The sequence below is a fragment of the Physcomitrium patens genome, chromosome 13 (assembly GCF_059467195.1).
Source record: "Physcomitrium patens ecotype Gransden chromosome 13, ASM5946719v1, whole genome shotgun sequence".
In the NCBI taxonomy this organism is placed as follows: domain Eukaryota; kingdom Viridiplantae; phylum Streptophyta; class Bryopsida; order Funariales; family Funariaceae; genus Physcomitrium; species Physcomitrium patens.
The window spans coordinates 15,545,648-15,569,008 of record NC_143422.1 but is presented as its reverse complement, the minus strand read 5'-3'; the positions used below and the strand labels follow the sequence as shown (position 1 = coordinate 15,569,008).

The following is a 23,361-nucleotide window of genomic DNA, read 5'->3' as shown; positions in this document are numbered from 1 at the left end:
ACTTCCATAGTTGATGTTGGTTATATGTGAAAAATCTACCTTAAAAATGTTTATAACTTTATGAAGATTTATAATAGTTGCAAATCTATTCTCACTTCTACAAAATGTAGTATCAATAAATTTTCCTTATATCTCTATAACAAATGACTTTAACAAATTCACAAGTCAAATTAGAGTAAGATAATCTACTAACTTTGAAATTAAATAAAAATTTATATAAAAGAATAATTTATTTTTTTAAGAAAAGAATCAATATTAGAAGAAAAAAAAATATTAATTCAAAAGTGAGTAATCTGCAACCTTTAAAGCACAACAAAAGAAGTAGAGTAATATACTTACTTCTAAAACAAAACAAGAATAGTGAATTAGGACTCTTGCCAAATTGCAAAGGATATGAATTACAAATAGTTAAAACCTCAATCCACTCTTGTATTACTTTATAAGAGTAGATGTTCCTTTAAAGATAATATAGTAATAGAATTAGAATAGCCATTTCCAAAAACAAGAAGATTAGAGACTCTTGAAATAAGACAAGTAATAAAAAAAAAAGGCTTTGATAAAAATAAAAAGTGCTTCTTTCTTACATCGATATATACTACCTAACTACAAGTTATGTGACAATATTTTATAGGGCCTTCAACACATGTCCAACTTGCAAGATAAAATTTCTACATGTGTGATATGTGCCCAATTTGTTAGCCAAATTTTTAACCTATCAATTAACTACAAATACATTAAACATCAAATCTGTGTCTATGAAGATTCTACAAGCTTTAGTATAAGATATTATCAAATCTACCTTTATTTACTTTCTATTTGACACTCTTTATTTGTGTACTTATATATATTTGTGATACTAATTGATTTTGTTTAGATACTAAATTCATATCATAAGTAGTATTCTAAATCAAAGAATTTGAATAAACTATGTATAATATATTAAAAAAAGATTCTAATTTATAACTTAAAATATTAATTTTGCTATGCAACATTTAGAATAAGTCAATATTAAAGGATTTAAATTCATAAAAATCATCTTATACATTCAAGTTTATCAAACATTAAAGTTATTGAAAATATTAATTAATATTTTTTTTGGAAGTATTATTTTTTATTTCTAATCTTAAAAGAAATATGGATTTTAATAAAATATACTAGATAATTTTATAAGACTTATTTTTTTAGAATTATCTAGTATGTTTTGATTTTTTATATTCTAATATAATTTAATATAATATGCAAAAGAATAAATTTACCAAAAAATTAATAAATTAAATTATATACTTTCTTAGAAAATATAATTTTATATATAGAATATTTTATATATCCTAAATTAATAATCTATATATATATATATATATATATATATATATATATACATGATGGATATATTTTATATAGATGCATAATTTAAAATAATGCATTTAAATATATATTTATATATATATATATATATATATATATATATATAAAATTAAAATTCTGTGGTTGAAATTTAAACAATCAGGTGCTCAATACCAACTTTCCATCCTTTAGCAATTTAAAATCACTGTAAATAAAATAATGCTTCATTTGTAGTTACATAGCTATACCAAATTTAATTTATATGCATATATATATAGATATAGATATAGATATTCAGTTCTTTTTAAAATTAAAACGATATTGTATTTTTATATTTATAATTTATTTTAAAATAATCAAAAAATAATTCAAATAGATTCTTTGTATTGAATTTCAAGTGTTGTGCTATTCCACCTATTTATTTCAATTTTTAAATTTGATATATATATATATATATATATATATATATATCTATATATCTAAATATATCTATATATCTATATATATCCATATATATATATATGTTTCTTCTTTATTTTAATTTCAATTATTTTTTTCTTCTAATATTAATATTATTATACACATACCTCAAAAATGACATTAAATTACATTAAATACCTAAATCATATATACATATATATATAGATATTCATGATCTATTTTTTTCAACAACTTTAGAGCAAAACTTCACATTTGTATAGATCAATCTTTTTCCATTATTTGTTGCAAGAATCATGCTTTAAAATTTTAAAAATAAATGAATGTAAAATTACTTGCTTGTACATATATATATATATATATATATATATATATATAGAAAATTATTAAATTGACCCCGTCATTTACTAAATTCATTTAAATGTGTGTGTACATGTGAATGAATTTAGTAAATGCATGATTCAATTTAACAATTCTCTTTGTAAGTGTGTGTGTGTGTGTGAATATATATATATATATATATATATTCCAAAATTCATTCACATGCACACACACATTTATACATACACAACCAAAACAGTTTGCTGTGGGTCGTATTAAAACAACGCACCCAACTGCACCATCATTTAAAAATAAAACGGAACATTCACCCCAATTGTTTATCATCCAAGTATGACCTGGCTCCCAAAGCATCTTATGCCACGCTGGCGTGAGATTAGGTCCCCACAATGTGGCCCAATCAGGTGCGTGCCGTGAGCCATTTGGGTCTGCAGTACAAACTGAACGGGTCCCCCTTCACACGAGCAAGAGCATAATGGGTGGAAATTGCTTCAGAGCGACTAAGTCGCTCTGAGATCTCCCGACAACACAAGAATAATGATCATAACAACAACAACAATTTTAATAATAATATTCATGATGAAAGAAGCTGCAATCAGAGGCTGAGCTGCTCGTTTCCCATGCAACATACCGCTGCGGTAGGGCCCGAAGCGGCAAACCTCAATGCTCTCAAAGGCTTACCCTTCACGGTTATCAGGTTGAGATTCCTGATAAGCTGACATAGCCGCTGAGACTAATGCGCCGCTAACGCACGGAATGGGTTTCTGAGAGGTCACTGCAGATCGCAGGTACAGCTGAGGGCGGAGCTGAACTGCAGCACCGCCCATTTGCCGCCTGGCATCCGTGAACGCACATCACCGGACAGTCCCAGAGGGAGAGAGGGAGAGGTTGAAGGAGAGGAAGGACCGAGCAACCGGCCTGGGCGGTGGTGGCCATCAAGAAAGCAGCTCACACGAATAACCACCATGAGATCCATCCGTGTCCTGCTCAGACTCGTTCAACGGGGGGCCGGCAGCTTGGCCGGCCATTGCTGCAGCGGCAGGAGCGGCAGCAGAGGAAGAAGAAGAAGAAGCGGGGGAGCGGGATCAGGAGGAGGAGGAAGAATCCGGTTGACGAGAGCCACATTGATGGACGAACTCTAAAGTTCCAACCACGTAGACGTAATAAGTAAAAGAGCAGGAAAAAGTTGGCAGCGGCTTCACATTTCGACGCACCAGGGCGACTGGGTCATTTGGGTAATCGCAAGGACAGCTCCAAAGCGGACGAGCCATTACTGGGTTGCGATGAAGGGTGTGGTTTCTCTCCATCCATCGATTCGAGGTTGGATATGGACCGAGGGAACCAAGTAGACCCCTGGATGAGGGACAAGCGCTGGATACAAACCGGCTCAGAAACTGCAGACCACGGAGATTTTTTTAACAGTTGGGTAGGAAGTGTTTTTTTTCAGAGGATTCGGTGAATCGTAGGAACGAGATTATGGGTGGAAATTAGCAACGAATTACGCACCGAGAAGGTGGTAGACTAAACTAATCCTGAACCGAGGTTCGCCTGACAGCCTTGGAGGCCCTGAAAGCCTCGCGGGGGCGTCTGAATAGAAAGTCTGACAGACTGGCCACCTTCCAGGCATGATCGGCTCTCAGCACTCGTTGCATGGCGTTGGAAAAGAAAGGAACTAGGCGAAGAATCTATGGGTGACGAACGCTCGGGACCAAGCCCCCCGTCGCCCTTAGTATATTCCCTCCTCCTTCCACTCCCCACCCCCCACCCCCTGGTCTTGCCCTTGTGTGATATGTCTCCACGCAGGCTTTCTCCGAAGTGTATATCTGTGGCGCTTCCTTCGTTTCTCTTACAGACCCAGCCAGAGTCACCACCTCTTTCCCTGCTCGATGCGCAAAGCTTGTGCTCGGGGTGCTGGTTTTGGTCTGGACGCCTGCTGAATTTTGTTCTGTGGATTTCGATTTCGTTGTGCTGAAAGATCTGCTTGAAGATCAGTAGAAGGAAGCTGATTTCGTTGTTGTGTGTGTTAAGTTGGTTTTAGAGCAGGAGAGAGGGGTTAGCTGTAGTTTACAGAATTAGATATTTTTTCAAGAGCTTTCTGCCGCAGGAATCTATTGCAGAAAGCAAGAGAGTCACGAAGTAATTGGAAATTTTAGTAGTTTTAGATCAGTTAAGAAAGGCGCTGGCCTTGATCTATAGGACATTGAATTGCTCAATTATTTCATGCCAGTTTCGCCTGCTCTTCTGCACTAAACGGATGCGTTGAAAAAATATATATGTTTCGATTTGGTTTGCGCGCACTAATTTTTTAGCCGAGGTTTAGCTGGGAAATATTGACTTTCTTTTCATCATCTTTTCTAAAGGTGTTGCGTTTCTGTCTTACGAATCTTCCAGTGTGAGGCGCCAATTCTTCTCTCTTCTACGTGTGTTCTGTTTGAGTTGTATGCATTGTTGATGCTTGCAAACGCATGACTTTCATCTGCACTGTTTCACAATCCGAGTTTTGAGAATTTCGCACTGTGCCTTTTTTCTTTACGCACCAGCACTCTCGTGGGATGTGAGTGCGCCTTTCGTCTGTGAGCAGACAACGTAAAATCTTCTACGCTTTTGTGAAGCACATCTACTGTCTTCTAGGAATTGTAGCATACAGATTCAGATCATAGCGAATCTCTAACCTCAAAGCCAACTTCAAGGCTTGAAGTCAGCAGACCAGGCAATATTGAGTTAGTGCTGTGAGTTATCTTTAGGAAATACCTTGTTACGAAAGATCACCATGACGGGGACCGTCGAATTCCAGAACCTCTGCATCAGCATCGCATACGAGGTAAAGACAGTGATGCGGGACAGCACGCTTTCGTTCTTCTACAAGTTAGTCTTCTGCTTCCTGAAAATTGTGTGCGTCACTGGCTTCGCCCTGGGGAGAGAGCATCCTGAGAAGCGTACTCGAGCTCCATCACTGCCGCCGCCGATCCCGACGTTCTCGACCTCCAAGCAACGAGTTGCCGAAGAAGCCTCTGAAGATTCACCCGAAGATACAGAAAGCCAACAAGCCTCCACCGACGAGGCTGACACTGACTTTCAGGAGCTCAGGATGGAGAGCGCAGATGTGGAATTGAGGTTGAACTCTCTCTTGACCTTGTATGAAAGTGGAGAATGCATTAAATACTCGTGCCACTAAGATAAGAACCCGAGGTACAAATGTTGTCTTTATGTTCCGCATGTTTCTTACCGGGTCGTTTGCTGGTAAAAAATCTTCTAGCCGCAGGAAAGCAGCCTCGTTTCTTTTATGCCTTCAACATGCACGCCAGGTTGACTGACAAGACATAGTTGCATAGTTTACGTTGCCTGGTACCGTTTGTTTTCCCCTTGATTCTTGCAGGATTTGTTTCTGCTATCAAAAGCAGGATCTTCCCTGATGAGCTCTGATCTCATCCTTTCTAACATCTGTACTCCAAGTTGTCTATCTGCAGAGAGGAGTGCCAAGGTTTGTGTGTTGTGTGTCTCAAAGTATATATGTAAAACAGGTTTGACATTCCCAGTCAAAAGAATAAAATTGCGGTTGAGATGGCTGTAGTGCTTTACTGCATGTAACAGTTCTCAGAAAAAGAAAAAAGTGCGTTCACCTTTGCAAATGTTGCTACGTTGGGATAAGTGATCCACTGGGTACCAGCGTTCGGCAGAATTTTAGTCTAGGTCTTGCATATGTAAATTCTACTCTCTTTTTAACAGCTGTTGTTGCGACCCTAACGTGTGCAACAGTGAATTTCGGCCGACGGTTGCAATAGTGGCTCCCATTTTCGTAAGAACGCTTCAGCAACGGAAGGAAGTTCTGGAGCTGATATCCAGTCTCGCCAACCAAACCTACAAGGCAACACAGGTGATTCTAGTCGACGATTGCTCACCCTTTCCTTGGTACAGAAGCTCTGTAACCGGCCAAAGTGACGAGAACCTTGTGAAGCTTCCCGCGAACACCAGGCTCGTCAAACGTCCGAAGAATCATGGCCCTGCGGCAGCGCGAACTCTCGGCCTTGGCCTCGCCATATCTGAGTACAAGGCCCAGGTGATTCACAGCAGCAATTCAGTTTCCAAATGAAAACTGCACATTTCTTTTAATTAACCATGTCCTCACACCCTGAAATCTCGACACGTTCCAAAAAAAAAAGGGGGCGGGGGGGTGTCAGCTTGCATTTCTCAACTTTGTTGTATGTTATTTTCAGTTATTCTTCGGTGTGTATTTCGAAGAGCTACCGGGAGACTAACTGATGCGTGATACATGCTGCAGATCGTCAATTTCATCGACTCAGATTGTGAAGCAGACAGCCGCTGGGTGGAAGCTATGGTGGCAGCACACTATTACGAGTTGAAGAAGAAGACGGAAGCATCCGACGGTGCCATTTTGTCCGGGCTCACGTTCGGCTACACCAACACCTTCGTTGACGAGTTCCATGACCACTTCGGCACCCTCAACGGCAGAATCAAGATCAATGGAGAGGGTCTGCTATACGCCCCTTCATGCAACATCTCGATCCGGATTTCCAAGAAGCTAATCTCTCAAGTTGGTGGCTTCGACGAGAGCTTCCCGAAAGCTGCTTTCGAGGATGTCGACTACTGCTTGCGTGCGAATCAGTGCGGCATATTAACCCAGTGCGTACCAAACGCTAAGATCTGGCACAAATATCAAACCTCCATCTTGCAGCTGTTCCGCATGTTCAAGAGGTATGGTGCGAGCGAGTGGGCTGTGATTGAAAGACATCCATACTACTTTGAAATGTATGGTGCTTCTTACCAAATCCCCTCTCTGGCTCCGAAGATTGTCACTTGAGTTCACCGCCATGATTCCTTGCTTGACATTCGTCCAGCGAACATCAGTTGCAGATTCTGAGCTTCATGCGTTTTCCTTGAAACTAGTGGCGGCGGGTTGAATCGAAGTTGCTTTCGGCATGTTGATAAAGGTTGGGATCGGGCGAAGAACGTACCTCCTAGTGTTGATATGCATACGGATTAGAGCAGCATGTAGAGAGCAGCACGCGATGGACTTTGACGACGGACCCATGTGTTCATGTGAACTCTGCTATGTGAGTTTATACCTCTCGTAGCCTGCTTCATCTGTAAAATTGTCAGCACTTCAGTACAGAAAACTCCACCTATTTCTATATCTTCTGAGTCATAAGAATTTTAGTTGTGTTGTGAAACGCCAGTCTAAACACCAACGATGAAATGATACGTTGAGTTGAACTTGATCGATTCTAGTGACGCACCGATTCTTCCACCGGGTCGATGAAGTGGTCAGATCCCAAGCACCCACCTCGATTGTCGACGGAGACCGATGTCGAATGAGGTGTTGGCTACAATCAAAACTGGCATCGATTCAGCAGAGAATTTCAGTTATGTGTTTTTATGATTCAGCAGAGAATAAAATATATTCATTGTTTCTTCTAAAAAATCATTCTTAAAAGGGATAAAAGAAAAAGAGGAGGATTTAGGATAGGTGATGTAATAAATGTTTGTATATCTCAAATAAATACAAATATAAATAATTATTTTTAAAAAGCCATTAAAGAACTAATTTACAACTTTGATGTTTGGAACACAAGCCTTGAGATCTTTAGAAAGTTTCTATATGATCTTTGTAATATAGAAGTAGGACTAAGACTAAGACCATTCTTAGTCTTTTCAATGTCTTTATTATATATTGATCTTTGCTCAAAAGATTCAAGTTTCTTTAAATATAATAATAGTTTTTTAAAGTTATTTTCTATCTAATATCTATTTCTTTATTGTTTGTATATTTATTTTTCTTAGTGGTACAAAAATATACTATTAAAAAAATATATATATATATATATATATATATATTTTTATAACCTTAATATTAGTTGAGTAGAATAAAAACCACCACATAAGCAAAATAATTAAATTAAATCTAGAACAAAAAAAATCAGAAATAAAATAAAATATAGTACTATAATTGTACCAAAACAACAAACAGCAATAATATTGATAATAAATTGAACAAAAATTATGGTCTTAATCAAATAAAAACTATAATAATGATAAGTAAAATAGTTACATGTTACAATAGAATTTTGAAAAAAAAAAAGAAAAGTAAAAGAAAAAAAAAAAGAAAAAAAGAATCTTTCTAAATCTAAATTGAATAGATTAGAACAACTCAACACATGTGTAGATCTTAAAATAGAAACTAATTTTAAATATTTGAAAATACTACTTTGAATTTAATCAATTGTAATTTTAAGATTACCTTAAATAAAACAATACCTTTAAAGTAAAAATTTGATATGGATTATTCACCTGTAAAACATCCATTCTCTAGATACATCTGAAAAACAATGGATGAATTCTAATTGTGGTATAAACCTGGATAAAATTTGACAAAATTATAGATATCATGCTAAAAACCCACACCCATTTAGTTAATTTAGTGGACTTAAGTTTAATACCTATGTATATTGTAAGCTAAGTTTTTTTAATTTTTGTAATAGATTTTTATTAATAGAAATTTGAATAATAGTTTTCATGGTTTAAAATTAAAAATAGAAAAAAACAAATAAAAAACAACAATTATTAAAAGACAAATATAGTTCTTGTGACATTTATAAAGATTTTAAAACCCATTTAAGAAATTTCATTCATTAAGTTTTGGCAACTTTTTTATGTAAAATTACAAAATACAAGGTGACACAACATTAAAAAAATTATGTGAAAAGTGTCACTTTAAACTATCCAAAACAAGTCATCGGCATCGAGGTTTAGTGTTTTTCAAGTGCATCGGGTCTTGCAGCTCATGCAGAGTCGGCAATGAGTGTCGAGGTTCTGATCCTGTTTTCTCGCAGGCTTTTGCGTCATGGTTATTAGGGTATCGGAGCAGAACTTGATGCAGCAGGACGCCTGGAGCTCTGTCTATCATCTCCGTTTGTGGGTTGCATTGCCATCGCGTTTTTGCTACTGTTTCTTGCACGCTCGGCGATGTCTAAAGCTTTGAGCTTTGAGCTTGGGTTCCGCCAAACCCTGCTTGGCTCCAGCCCTTTGATGGTAGTTCGAGAACCCTAGAAACCATAACGCTCGGTCTCAATCTTACCTCTGTTTACATTCTAAGCTACGTTGCATTGCAGGGCAAAGGTATGATGATTGTTTAAGAATGGAGTCTTTTGTATATTTTTTTGCTTTGCTGTGTTCGTGCTTTTTGTGTCACTTCTCTTGGCGACCTGTGGCAAACGTATTAGTTGATCTCGAATCTGCTTGGGTTTGATGCAGTGATAGAGTGGGAACAGTTTGATGCAGAGTCCTGCTGCAAGCACTTCCAAAGTCATGGAGGTTGAATGGTTCGACACTCACGTAGAAGAGATTTTACAGTTAGATTCTATGTAGACAAGGCCACATTAGTTGGATCTGTCAGATGCAGGACATATTTGGAGCAACACTTTTTAATCGAATCAGTGTTGTTTATAATGTTGTTAATCATTTTGACATTTGTAACAGTAGTTGCAGTTACTTGATTCGCAAAAGCACGTGCTGTGATTAAACAGACTCCTCAGGGTCTCTGGTGCGCAGCATTAGAACTGTAGAAGCACACTGCTGCACAATTGGAGTAAAAATTTCTTCAACGTGGAATCCGGCTGCTCGGGTACCCAGCCATCTTGACTTTCACTGTACAGACGATCCCGACGCCAACTTTAAGTCCCACCTGCAAATTTGATCGTCGTCGTAATTTCCTGATAAGTACAAAACATTTCAGTTGAGTGTGGCCAAAGAAAGCCCTCGTATGTTGCTAAGTTTAGTATGGTTGCTTCGTGGCTTGTGCTTATTTTGTGAACAATTTATCATGTGCATTTAATGAGAGTTAAAAACTGGTGAATGGCAGCTTGGAGGTAATGGCTTTATTTAATTACTCAAATTTTCTGTAAAGTAAATGCTCTCTATTATCGCCATAGAATTTATTGAACCTCTGAATTGCGTTTGCAGGATTCTACCGGCTTGAACGCCAGTAATAAACCCAAGGGAATTCATCGGAGAATTCAAAGATTCTGGCTGCCTCAAACCTGCTCAGTAGTACTACGGGAACCCTCAGCTGAGACCGGTGCACATGGTTTGCTGATCTTTTTCATTACCAGTTCAGTATTGGTTTGACGTTATTTTTTGGTGCAGTCAGCTTAGTCTCCAAGTTTGTGTACTCGTCGTGAAAAAGTATTTGTCATGTTCGGAGTGGGGCTGCAAGCTGTGTTTGGAAAGTGTGACTAATGATACCCGTCAAAGGTCCAGGTACTTTTTCTTGTGAAAGATGGACGAAGTCACTGACTGAGAAAACGTAGATTTGACGATGATCCATTTCAGAGGCGTTGATGATTCATGTACATCTATGACACAGCTTGCAGCCCACTTCTATCGCAAACCGTATTTTCTCAAAGCCAGCTGTCTGAAGGTCTGGTAATGTTTATGAAAACGAAACCACATAGCTAAACACTGGTCATAAAATCTACGATTTTCCGGTTGTAAGTAGGCTTCCGAGTGCTTCAAAGCTTGGATTCCCTCAGATTCATGTCCTTAAAAATAAGCCAGGTCTACAAGTAACGTCTACAGGAGGGTGAGAAGACCCCATTCAAAATGGTGGGAAGTTATTCCAACTCATAACTTACAATAAATCAAAATCTGTGCAATTTGATGTTATAGGTTTGACCTAAAACATCAAAACCTATGTATTGCAACGTTGCAACAGATAATGAGATCTCGTTCAGACAATAATGGCAGACTTTTTCACAAAGTTCATAAACTTTTGCTTCAAGTGGTGATCTTTTTTTTAGTCTATTTTTCACTATTAATTAACGAGCAACCTCCCCCCTGAATATAAGTCCAGAGGATGAGTTCATCCACCGCAAGCCAATGCTGCCGTGAAATCGCCCTTCACTCTGGCATATTGCTAGAGTTGGATCACATGTCTGGGAACTGTTGTTGCCAGCACACATGTCATGAATCTTCGGTAGGTGTACCGACATCCAATGAGTTTCTTGGGATGCACGGTAAGGCATGCATCGATCTGCCTTGCGATTCGATACTCCGCGAGATAGACTGAAGTTTAGACTTCAGGTAGATGACGACACTGTCGAGGTATAAGGAGGTGGCGCCTGCAGACCTTGGGGTAGAGTGAATTTGCAATCATAGCTACTGACTGCAAAATCTTGGATCTCACGAGCATTGTATCTCAAAGAGGAATATGCTAGTGAATCGAGGTCAACCTTTCTGGGCAGGGGTCTAGGATGGAGGCGCTACATACGCAGGTGCCGCGTCATTCCCGAACTTAGGACTGAAGTATCGGAACGACGCCTACACGCTCGAACCTCGAAATAGTGCAAGAAAGCGTAGATTTGACTCAACCATGAGGCATAGCGCTTGTGGACCACCTTAATATCATCCCACAATACAGCTTCGATAGGTGTTGCTGAGATATAAGCTTAGCGCCTGAAGAAAGTGAAAGGCCCAGTGTTATCAAGTCGAGTACGAAGAGAGGAGAGGGAGTTAATCGCATCCGTAAGTTTGCGAGTAGATGAGCACCATTCAGTAAGGACCTGATCGCTTCGCAGGAATAGGAAAGAGTGAACAAGTGGTGTACTCTCTTAGAACTTCAAGTTTTAATAAGATTTTCACAACTACCTCGTATCATTGAGCATTTGAGTGCATCCCTTGTCGAGCAGAATACGAGTTGGAAGTTGTGAAGGTAGCCACGATGTCGACCGTTGATACGACAACCAAGCTCTCATACCTTCTTCCGACAGGCACCTTTCTCACCTTCCAAGTGATAGCACCCTTGGCGACTAACAACGGCAAATGCGGCGTGACCGAAGTGGTTATGACGGTAATCGCTCTTGCATTTCTTGCCACGGGATGTATACTTAGCAGCTTCACGGATAGCTACCAAGCACCGGATGGCAAAGTGTACAACGGATTTATTACAAGGAATGGACTTTTCGTGCCTGGATATGAAGCTGAGGAAATGATGGGAGAGAATTGCAATGTTTCTTTGCCTGACAGTCACGAGTTCCAAACCAAAAAGAAGGAGGAGACCATGAAGAAAAGCAAAAGATACATTCAAGAGCCTAGGTATAAACCCATGCCGACGGACTACATCAATGCCATCTTGTCAGCGATGTCGTTTCTCACCTTGACCTTGTTCACAGATCCAGTTTCCACATGCTTCTATCCTAAAATGTCTGACACACTGCTGAAGACATTGCCGGTACTGTTAACTGCACTGCTAAGCTTTTTCTGCACCTTCTCGGCCAAGATCAGGCACGGAGTTGGGAACTCTATGCCCGTACCAACTCCGAACACGGTCAAAAAGGTAAGCAACAACTCAAGGATTACAGTCAGAGTAGATGATGAAGGGACAAAACATTAACAATTGAACAGAATGGTGTAATCCCGAAGAACGAGGACTGAAGGCAAATGCTGAGCATCAGCAGGAATTTCTCTTGAGGAGAAGGGTCCAATAGCTGGAACAGAATTTCAATAGCTGAAGCAATCCGACATAGGTTCGCTGATGATAACAATGAATATCATTATCAAACTCTGCATCTGCAGAAATTTGTTCCAACCGAGCAGACACTCAACAATCGAACAGTCTTGTACAGATTGCAACCATGGTTGCAAATAATAGGATGATGAGAAGTCTGAAAATTCGGAAGCTGAGATTAGAATATGAATTTGTGAGACAGACGATATATTTCACTGTCCGATCCTTTAGGCACTCACCAGTCCGGGAAGGCCAATTATTTTTCTGTGATAAGTTGTCGTTTTCTGTCACACTCAACCTCTTCATGAAAGGTTGTTCTGAACAATATTCTGTATAATACTCTATCAGGCAAGGCGATATCCTTGCAGTGGCTTCGCTTAATTGTTCGATTGTGGGCATTGAAGTATGGGAAAATTTTATGGTGATGCACACGATTTGGTACAAAACCTGATAGATCGACCTGGATGCGTCGCCGCATCACGCGTTCGGTGCTGTGGTGCTCTCATTGCGGTGAACTTCGCCGTACTGCTGTCAAAGCGAGCGGGAATGAGGCTTCGACGCTCCCGAACTGTTTGTCGGTGAACTTAGTTTGTCGTTTGTATGTTACTCTTTATTTATATTAATTGTTGACATTTCACAATCTAGTAGTTTAATGTATCAGTTAATGATTTTCTGGTCGTTCAAAAACCATGTTACAATGGTTACCAATGATGAGTGCCGGTGAAGCCTATTTATCTCTTTGTAAACCCAGAATTAGCCAAAACCCACATAATTTTTTTAATATTTGTCTTCAGATAGCAAGTCTTTTGCCTAAAGTAGCTTAATTGGATAAAGAGATGTTATTATGGACCAAATGTTGTACCAATGTATATTGCCAAATAATGATATTGTTTATGAAGATGTAAGATATCAACAATAATAAGATCCATATCAATAATTAGTAATATTCCTAGTAAACTCAATTTATAAAAAAATGAGTATGTATTTGATGTTATTTACAATGACATTAATATTTACATCATTATTCCTTTATATAGTAGTAATGAGAAGACGAGCTATATTTAACTAAATAAAGTCTACATGCATAAGAATAATATATTCTCTTCCAACAATAAAGTATTTTTGTTTTTAAGGTTTTTTTTTTTTTTTTTTTTTTTTTTTGTTATTTTCCTCTTTTACTTGTTTTATAAATATTTTGATCTAAAATTATTATTTTATTGTAAAACTGCAAGCTGAAATATTTACATATGTAATCACATTATGTATCAAATGTTGAAAACTACTATTGTCTTTAAAATTGGAGCACTAGATGTTATTTAAGATGAACAAGAAAAGAATGATATATTATGATCTTATAGAATAGTTTACAACTACCACTAACATACTTCTATACCACATCTTTTGTTTTGCACTAATATTGTAGAAGTTGGTAAATAAATATATTTTTGAAGATGTGCCATTAAATCTTGTAAATTAATTGTATTTTATTAATTGATACAAATTTAGGAATTTAAGATATTTACCAAGATTATGGACAAAAGTTGCCATCAAAGTTCATAAGTATTATCAACAATAAAAACAACCCTAATGTTTTAACATATCTTTAATAGATATTGCTATTAATTGAGATTGCAAAAGATTAAATTTATAAATAAAATGTGTTTATTGAAGTAGATATTATGTCGAAAATGTCAAAAGCTTTAAATAATAAGTATAAGAAGGTTCTTACTATTGTGACAAGGGAAAGTAAAATTGTCATGTTGTTCATATATATAGAAGGCCCTAGACAATAGAAATATTTAGCATCTACAAGGATTAGTATTAATATTAGATTTAATAATAGATTCTCATGTAATTCAAGAGTCTTTTAGAAGAAATGCAAAGGACCTTTGTGTTTGTGTGGATGTATGTAAAACACATTTTGGATAAATGAAAATGAATGTATAACAAGACAAACCACTTCAAATCTTCATTAATTTTACAAGTTATGCATTATAGGGTTTTGAAGAGGTTAAGACTCCTAAGATAGTGATGGCATAATTTGAGATGTGTAAGATGGAAGTAAAGAGGGTAAAGAAAGATAAGAAAAAAATATATATTTATTGAAGAAGTTTTAATTAGAGAGTATTTATAAAACAATTGAGATAAATAATGAAGAAGCATATCGACAAGGTTATTATGACCACAAATAGCAACAACTCTTTTGAAGCACCTAACATCTAAGTCTTGATATCTTTTGCCAAGAAGGTTGATATACAAAATTTTAACTTTACATTTTATAACAAGATTGGCAAAGATTTATTTTGCAATAATAGTGCTAATAATAATGTCAATATCAACACCAAAGACTAACCTACAATAAGAAGACTAATAAGAAGAAAATTATTAATTGATGCCAAGACATCTTATCCAACCTATGTCTAAAAGATGTAAGTTGCCAAAATCTATCTTATGAGATTAGCTTTATTAACAAAAAATATATATATCATTGCCAAATATTTGCAACATCAGCAACTTAAGTATTCTCTAATAACTTATTAGTGGAATCTCAATCAAAAAAGCTTAGTCATGACATTATTAGCTATGATGAAATGTAACTTGTTTTAGTAATATTACCTTGAAGGATTTAGAGGCCATTATTGTAGGTTTCTTTATTATTCTTCTTGACTTTGACTTATTGGTAAAGATATATTTGTAAAAATACCTTAAAAAATTTAGAGACCATTGATGGAGATGACTTGTTTGGTGTTATTCTCAACTTTGTCTTATTAGTGAAGGTTAAAGATTCTTCTATCCAAATGTTTGGTGACTTGATGCTAAAAACAATTTAGTAAGATAAGAATATTAGTTTTTCTTATCAAGTTGAAGACAAAAGGACTACAAGTATTTTATATCATCCATTGAAACTACCTTGTAAGCGAAGCAAACATAAGAGAGCAAAGTACGTATTCATTATTTGAACCATTGAGAATCAATTTATAATACATTAATTTACTACACAAAGTATCAAGTACCTCTCTAATGAAGTATTCATTATCATTTCATCCATGCTGTTTGCATACTTTTCCATGTACAACACTGGTCATTTCATACTCCATAAACAGATGGCTACACTACTGTTTAGTCATTACATATCGTCCCTAGAATGAATCATTTAATCTAAAATATTGAAATCACTGTTTTAACACTTATTGCATTCACAAACTACTAAATTAAATCTAGTTCTTGTCCTAATGGTTAAATGAGAATCCAGAACTTCCCGTTGAAACTGCACACCAATTTTGGTTTCCTTGGGTCCAAATTAGGATTCAATAATTATGTGGTTGAGCGATTGGGATTGTGCCTAATCACAAATAGTAGTATTGACTGTTACTCAACCACATGGTTCCATAAGCAGAAACTTATTCTGTCGGAACAGAGCTTTACATGTTCGATCAGATTGTGATAGTGGAACGGTGAAATGAGAACTCACATAGGCAATGCTTCTTAGGACAGAACCCTCCAGACAAGGCGCCTGGGAATCATCTGATGTGTTGTTCAACCTGCTAGACTGGTCATACAGTAGAAATGTTGACAGGAACTGCAGTGGGTGTAAACTGAAAAGTCCCACTTAAAGAAGCCCGGTTCGTGAACACATAAGAAAGGGATACGAAGTAAGAGCCGCGGTGTCCAAAATCATGTTCCTAAATATCAAAGCTGCAGGTAATGACAGGACGATAAGGGGATCTAAGAAATCAAAAGTTTCAAAGCGCTTGGAGATAATTACTTTCGCAAAAGAATCATTCTATTATTCATGTATTGTACAGCTCCTTTGCAGGGGGTTAGCTGAGGCAAATCTTACTCTATGCTCAAATAAATATCAATGGTTAGTGGTGCAATACATTAAAACGAAAAGTCAGGCTTTGTGGCCAGAGTACTAATCAAGTTCTAAGAGGTCCTTTCTACAGGTGTACCTATTTGTTTTCAAACCACCACTTCTCAACATGAATACCACTATGAGGCATTCTCATGCTTCACCTTGGATTTTAGAATACCTGGGACGGGAGGCCAAGACGAATTTTTACCAGCACTGGACATAGAGGCATAATAAGGGGAGCTGGGATGAGCAGGATACATTGAACGCTGAAATACGCCAGAGAGCGGCGGGGAATCCTCTCCAAAATTGCCGAGCCCATCATCGAAGTCGGCATGATCCAACCCATCTGGGCAATTACTATCCGGCTGTTCTTGCAAGTTCATTGCCTTGAGGACATATGCATCGTCATGAAGCTCAAATGGTGTACTGCAATAATTCATCGTTCGTTCAATAAGACTTTGGCCAGATAAAGAGGTAGCATATGCCACCCAAAGCCTGGCTCCTTCCAGCTCATACATATCATCAACAATTAGTAAGAACACTGGCTTGCAAAGTTGAGCAGGCAAAAGCTGATAGAACTTCGGTATCATAGAAGCACATTGCACATGAATTGTGAGGATGGATTTTTATACCAAAAATGAAACAAGAGATATTAAGAATTTCAGACCTGTTGAAATCGAAATGCACAACTTGCATGTCCTCAGAAATTTCTACTTCCACAGTAGCCTGCGGTCGAGTCTGTTGATCAATCCCACCAAAACTTCAAAAACAGAATTCCAATTTCACACGAAAGAGTAAAGACATCCAACCTCATTGCACCCAAAAATAAAGCTTTGATTAGTCAGTTCACGTCTAAAAAAACCACCATGATGCGTTGACACTTAGAATAAGCCGTACAAAAAAATTAAAATAAAGCAATTGAAGGCAAAACAAAGACGGCATGGTTACTAAAGCCTTGCACAATGAAAAGTTTATCCAGTACAGAGACAGACTGATGCGGAGACCAATATCGAACAAATTGGTCGAACAAGTTCAGGTAAGAGTTGGCAATATACTTGCACAAGAATAAATGGAAGTGCCACATGCGGAACTGAGTTGTTTCCCTGAGAAAGTCGCTCATTGCGAGAAACCAGGTTACGCAAGCCAGTCATCTGCAAACGGACCAACAGACAAAAATGCACGTTGCTAAATGGAGGTCTCATTGATTAATCTTCCACCTTAAATGAGTGGTTCCACATCCACAAGAACTTATTTCGTAGCAGCTTAGCCATTTAAACATCAACAGTCAACTTAATCACCAATTAATCAGAGCAGGTATCATCAATCTATTCAGATATTTCAACTAAAATCACCCATGGCAAACGCTACAATACATATTACAGCTACTCAGCAGCAAAATTCCACCTTAAATGAGAACAACAAACCTTCGGTAAACTTCACAAACTAGAACAATTTTAAAATAATGAAGTACCTGAGACTGTAATTCATGTAGATAGGCAGATTTACGCTCGATTCTTCCTCTGATCCGCATGCTTTCAGCCTGCACGCATCCACCATTAGTTTTAAAGGACTCATCTTATCCTCAACGCGGCTATTGAGGCAGTTGGTCAAACTCTTTTTCAACGTGGATACCCTCATTAAAAAAATCAAGGTTATTCAGATCATCACATCCAAAAGGGTATGATGCGATCAAACTTCAATTTGAAAACTAGAGGAATAAAAGCTGAATAGAGCGTAGAAGCACTAACAAAGCCCAAGTCACCTTCAGATCTGCAACATCGTCAAGGCTGGCAGACGGAAACCCCTTCCACTGAATGTCTTTTTTGTCCTTCAAAATTATACCCACAGCCATGAGGACATTAAGGGCATCATAAACACGCCGCCGAATGTTCTTCTCATCATATTGTTGCTGCCAAAGAAGTACACCAATAATGTTAAATCCATGAAGAGACAGAGAAATCATCGAGGAGACATTCATTATTTTGGGAAGAGTCGCAATTCTGCAACATCGCACCCAGAACAACCTCCGGCGTGACCGAATTGCTGCATTTCGGGCATTCTAATCATGATTTTAATTATGTTTAAGTCTACATCATTCGATAACAATTTCCTCTGAAAACTATTTAATTGTCGTGATTATGCCACAGGAACTACCTACCATCCACTAAACCTACAGGTTAACTTGATTCAAAATAAGGATGCACACTGATGCAAACTCAATTATAAATAACTAGGCGCAAGGGCGTCACAAACAACATCAAAATCCACATACTGATAGATCAACAGCTCTACACACCTGATCAGGGGAGACGTGAGGGCTGTCTGGATTAGTAAACTCGGCAACTAACTCATCTGCCACCTGTGACGGGGAATGAACGGTTTACAGAGGGTCAAAACCAAGAAGAGCTAAGCCTTAAACCCAACCAAAGACATATTGGCAGCCCATAACACCGAATTCGGAAAGAGTACAAAGTATTTCAACCAGAAGTAGTGTCGAAGAACTGACACTTGACAATACACTTGCTGCAATCCTAATGGAACGAATGACTTCAAAAGCACGAGTCATGACCTTACCTCATTGTAAGTGGTCCGCCCCTTGCTTTCCACTTTTTCGCATACTGATTCATTCCCAAGCAATGAGGATAGAAGATCGCCATGTTGAAAAGGTGTAATTCAAGAGAATCCATTGTACGGCTTCACAGACCCTAAATATATAGCTACGTCTCGACACTAGCAGCTTTTATCACTGGTAAGAAGGAAGAAAAACCTAGCATAGTCAATGGAACGACACGATTAAACTAGAGGACATGGAGACACTATCACTTCCTTCTAAGTCTTGACCGGAAGAAAACTATTAAAAAAAAGAAAAAAAAAAATCAAAGAATAGGCTGTCACCTTTCATGCTGAAGTGCCGAAGACCTTTTCCACCCTTCTCTCCTCCACCTGCCCTTCCACCTCGTTTTTTCTTTCCTCTTTTAACAGAAACACACCATCCCTCAGCGAATTTGACCATAAAACAGCATTGATGGAAGAGTGGAGCAATAGATCACAATCAAGCAACATTAACTAATTACTTGAATCTTAACCATAACCTCGATCTTCAGTCGAACCGCCCAAGAAGCATCATCGAACCTTGACCAACAAATTAATAACCCTACACAACTTACGTGTGACCCAGTGCAATTGTGGGACTGATGTTGGTCACTAACAAATTGATAGTCAATACAGCAGTGGTAAAACACTGATCAGAATCACAAAATCACGGAATTCCAAAGTACCAAGTGAAAAGTTCTTCCACCATTCTAACATATTCTAGAGATTTTAATACCAATGACCGAAACTCCCCATGCATAATCCCAGGTGCAGAATGAGGTCCCATCACCACTCACCCAATTACTTCGGCATCTGGAGAATCGGGATCATCAAGGTGTGAGAGCCGGGCGTCAATACCGTTGCTCACCATTGTGTCCCAGTATGTGTGTACACGAAGGACTCAAATCTTCTGACCAATCTCCTAAATTGTATAGTCAAGGTGATGCGAGTATGAATTAAATATAATTGCAGATAGTGATCAAGCTCTGGGAATCTGAGTCTCTGTGCTTGAAATCCACCAAATCCATTTGACTGAGGCCATTAACGAAAACACATTGAATCCTTGTAGTGGGATTGAGCCCCCTGTTGGTCCCACCACATTGGAGATTTGCCAATCACTGCGAATTATGCTACAGCTCCACGATGCACAGCTACCTCTTGGCAAGCAACTGCAACACTATCCCTGCATCTGTACATCAAAAAACAGTTGAGCTACAACGAAGACCACTAGAGCTTCGTCTGCTCACGCACGAGAAACATCACCACCCTTCATGAAGTTGCTCTACAAAATTCTGTGTGTGATCACATCAATTACACTGCGCCGCATCTACCCACCCCACCCCCAAAATAAATTTGACGATAATAATAGTAACAAATAAATGAATTGGACAAACCATGCTACTGGCTACACCCTTCGCAACTATAAATAACATCAACACTAAAATTCGGCACGCATCATCGGACGCATGCTCAACACTATCAAACCCAACTTAACAAGAAGCAACCACATGTGCTCACAACAGTCTCTGCTACATTTAGCAACGAATGCATCACGTCAAACGCATCAAATGCGACAAGCGAACAAGAGACGAAGCCTCAATTCCTAGACATCGTAAATGGGGAGGAAAAAAAAAAAAAAAAAAAAAAACCCACATGTCCAGGAAGCAGAGAAGACAGACATTTCATCCAGCGGTCTCAGGGCACTAACTTCCCAAACCTAAAAAAACGACGTTCGTGTCCACTAACCATAAAATCACTCAGTTGATAGCCCTGCTTATTCAATCTAAACACTTGGTACATCTCCAAACCCATCTCTTGGAGCACCATTCAACAGAATCGGAGCCCAAAACAAAACCCAGAGCGAAACCAAATACGAAGACCAAAATATACTCCACAATGTTGGCCTTCGAGACAGCGGGCTCCGGCGCTCAACAGTCCAAGTGGGCACAACCCAGAACCAAAATCCCTTCAAACTCCGACACCCACAATTACCCGCACCTCCGCACGAGGAGGTAGAAGAACCCTAAGCGAAACCAGCCCAAAGAGCACCCACCCACAAACCGCCATACAATGTGTGACCCAAGCAGAAAGGTAGAGAAACGCAAGAGGAGGCGACAGACAGACAACCTTGACGGCGGAGGAGGTGCGCCACTCTCTCTCTCGCTGTGGGCATCTATCTATCTGAATGCCGGTGAAGGGAGGGAGGGAGTGAGTAGGGGGGAGGGGCATCAAATCAAACAGAAATATGAATGCACTACTGATCTGCTGCTGGCTGCGGGTCCCGATGCTGATTGATGCTCTCCCCTTCTTCTTCCCGTTTCCTTCCCTTTCCTTTCGGTGCTGCTTTGCTTTGCGTTACGTTGTTTGCTTGCTTGCTGCCTTCCTTTGGGTTTGGCCGAGCCGAGTGGGTGCTAGCTGCTGATTTCAGGGCAGCCCCAGGGAAGCTTCCACCCTGCTACGGCGCTCTGTTCAAATTCCCGCATCCGCCAAAACCGGTGATAGGCGGTGGTCGTGTGTCCTCGTCCTCCTCGTTCACTGTTTAGCGCGTTTGAAAATGTTTGAATGCGAGTCCCTTGCCATGGAGCAACAAACGAGATTGGGAGAGGAGTGCCCTTCGGCGCCTCTCTCTCTCTTTGTTTGGTGAGGGAGGGTGAGGTTTCGACGTATTGAGAAATTGGGTGTCTAGTTACAAGTTTTCAAAATTGGAGTGCAAGTATATGATATTTTTATAATTATTATTAGGGTTATTATTATTATGTAAAATTGTACTGATATTCTGAATAATATTATTGGTAGATTTTAATAATGATAATTAAGAGATGGATTTTATGATTTTTATTTGGTGTTTTGCATGAATTGAATTTAAAATTGGGATTTTTCTCAGTGAATTTTCATTTTTTAAAATATATATATATATATATATATATATATGTGTGTGTGTGTGTGTGTGTGTGTGTGTATATATATATATATATATATTTATATTTATATATATTACTGATCCATGCTTTTGAACAAATAAACATTAAATTTTTTTTTAAGTATTAATTCTAATAAGATCTAGTATTTTATATTTATTAATTTATTTACTTAAAATTTTATGAATTAAATATTAGTTATTAATATTCCATTATCAAGTCTACAGATGATGTCAACAAAAAATTTAAGTAAAAAGTTGTGACAAAGAAGGTTATTGTATTTCAATATAGTAAGAAGATCGGATAAAGTCACAACAATAAAAAACCATTTTAGTAACTAGTTAGTAGCATTGTTGCAAAAGTAGGATAAAAATGGTGATTAAAAAAGTTTTAGGCTTTATAAATACCCTCAGAAGGACACTCTTTTTTTCTCTTTTTTTTTTGGAATTTAGATGTTTAATAGTCAATATTATAGCATACAATGCACTAGTTTGTCAAGTTCTACAAGCATTCTCTCTGGACAAAATTATGTAATATTTTACTTGAATGAATAAAAAAGAAAGTATTAATTCATTAAGTCTAATGTACTTGTAAACATTGTGGTGTTTGCATAAAAGTATTACACCAAAGGTAACATATACATCTTGGATGTGTCAATATTTTATTATTATAATTCTATAATATATTTCTGACCATCACCACCTCCGGAATAACATTTTGGCAACCATGCTAGGAATAGTCATTTATTTTGCCACAATGGACACTATGAATGATGCACATGACTATTAGCTTAGAGTTATAATTTAACAAACCACCAATCATGTGTCCTCTTCCTCCTACTTGTCCTACTCCTTCACTGTTGAGTGCATTGTTGTGTGGTGTGATTTTCAATCTGTAAACAATATTTTAGATACTTAGAAATATTTCTTCTATCAAACTCATCCAATAAACCAACATCAGATTGTAAGGCTTTAATAGCCATTGCTTCTTTACGTTCCATTGCTTGCTATTGCTGCATATAAAAAACAAATGCTTGAAACATTTGAGCTATAGCAAAATCAAGCTGCAATGGTGATGCCCCAATAGAGTTCCCACTACCATTTCCTTCTTTTCCAACCATAATAGAAAACCAAAAGTATAATAAAACCCTTTTACAACTTCTTTTTTTTTTTTTTTTTTTTTGAATAAAGGATTTTTTTTTCCCGAACTTTACAATCTTATATCTCTTGATTTAACTATTAAATTTCTTTAAAATATTTATATAATGTAGCTATTATCCTTAAGCTTTACTATAAAAAATAATGAACCATAAATTTGCTACCGATCTTTTGGCATCTTAGAAACCCTAGCAAGTG

At 37.7% G+C, this 23,361-nt stretch overlaps 3 protein-coding genes and 1 long non-coding RNA gene across 4 annotated transcripts; 3 read left to right on the top strand and 1 right to left on the bottom strand.

Annotated features, from left to right (window-relative positions):
* Window positions 1-3,887: 3,887 nt before the first annotated feature.
* Window positions 3,888-7,273, top strand: LOC112290782 (uncharacterized). Its single transcript, XM_024537457.3, has 3 exons — window positions 3,888-5,235; window positions 5,878-6,178; window positions 6,401-7,273. The coding sequence occupies exons 1-3, from the start codon at window positions 4,892-4,894 to the stop codon at window positions 6,938-6,940; spliced, it is 1,185 nt and encodes a 394-aa protein (XP_024393225.1). The 5' UTR covers window positions 3,888-4,891; the 3' UTR covers window positions 6,941-7,273.
* Window positions 7,274-9,114: 1,841 nt separating this feature from the next.
* Window positions 9,115-9,813, top strand: LOC149987979 (uncharacterized). Its single transcript, XR_016506154.1, has 2 exons — window positions 9,115-9,255; window positions 9,391-9,813. It is a non-coding gene; the product is annotated as an uncharacterized LOC149987979 (long non-coding RNA).
* Window positions 9,814-11,705: 1,892 nt separating this feature from the next.
* On the top strand, window positions 11,706-12,649 carry LOC141046076 (protein DMP3-like). Its single transcript, XM_073538067.2, has one exon. The coding sequence runs from the start codon at window positions 11,855-11,857 to the stop codon at window positions 12,524-12,526; it is 672 nt and encodes a 223-aa protein (XP_073394168.1). The 5' UTR covers window positions 11,706-11,854; the 3' UTR covers window positions 12,527-12,649.
* A 3,753-nt stretch (window positions 12,650-16,402) lies between these two features.
* Window positions 16,403-21,433, bottom strand: LOC112290174 (transcription factor-like protein DPB). Its single transcript, XM_024536195.3, has 10 exons — window positions 21,216-21,433; window positions 19,886-20,277; window positions 19,392-19,468; window positions 19,071-19,114; window positions 18,793-18,855; window positions 18,259-18,405; window positions 17,968-18,036; window positions 17,552-17,647; window positions 17,164-17,234; window positions 16,403-16,922 (listed from the first exon to the last, which is right to left on the bottom strand). The coding sequence occupies exons 2-10, from the start codon at window positions 19,957-19,959 to the stop codon at window positions 16,634-16,636; spliced, it is 930 nt and encodes a 309-aa protein (XP_024391963.1). The 5' UTR covers window positions 19,960-20,277; window positions 21,216-21,433; the 3' UTR covers window positions 16,403-16,633.
* Window positions 21,434-23,361: the final 1,928 nt, after the last annotated feature.

Coding starts and splice junctions, on each gene's coding strand:
- LOC141046076 (XM_073538067.2), top strand. CDS start 11,855: ATGTCGACCGTTGATACGACAACCAAGCTCTCATACCTTCTTCCGACA.
- LOC112290174 (XM_024536195.3), bottom strand. CDS start 19,959: ATGGTGAGCAACGGTATTGACGCCCGGCTCTCACACCTTGATGATCCC. Junction 18,406..18,792: donor CTCACGTCTCCCCTGATCAG/GTGTGTAGAGCT, acceptor CTTCTTTGGCAG/CAACAATATGATGAGAAGAA. Junction 16,923..17,163: donor GTGCATTTCGATTTCAACAG/GTCTGAAATTCT, acceptor GAATTATTGCAG/TACACCATTTGAGCTTCATG.
- LOC112290782 (XM_024537457.3), top strand. CDS start 4,892: ATGACGGGGACCGTCGAATTCCAGAACCTCTGCATCAGCATCGCATAC. Junction 5,236..5,877: donor AGCGCAGATGTGGAATTGAG/GTTGAACTCTCT, acceptor CGTGTGCAACAG/TGAATTTCGGCCGACGGTTG. Junction 6,179..6,400: donor TATCTGAGTACAAGGCCCAG/GTGATTCACAGC, acceptor TACATGCTGCAG/ATCGTCAATTTCATCGACTC.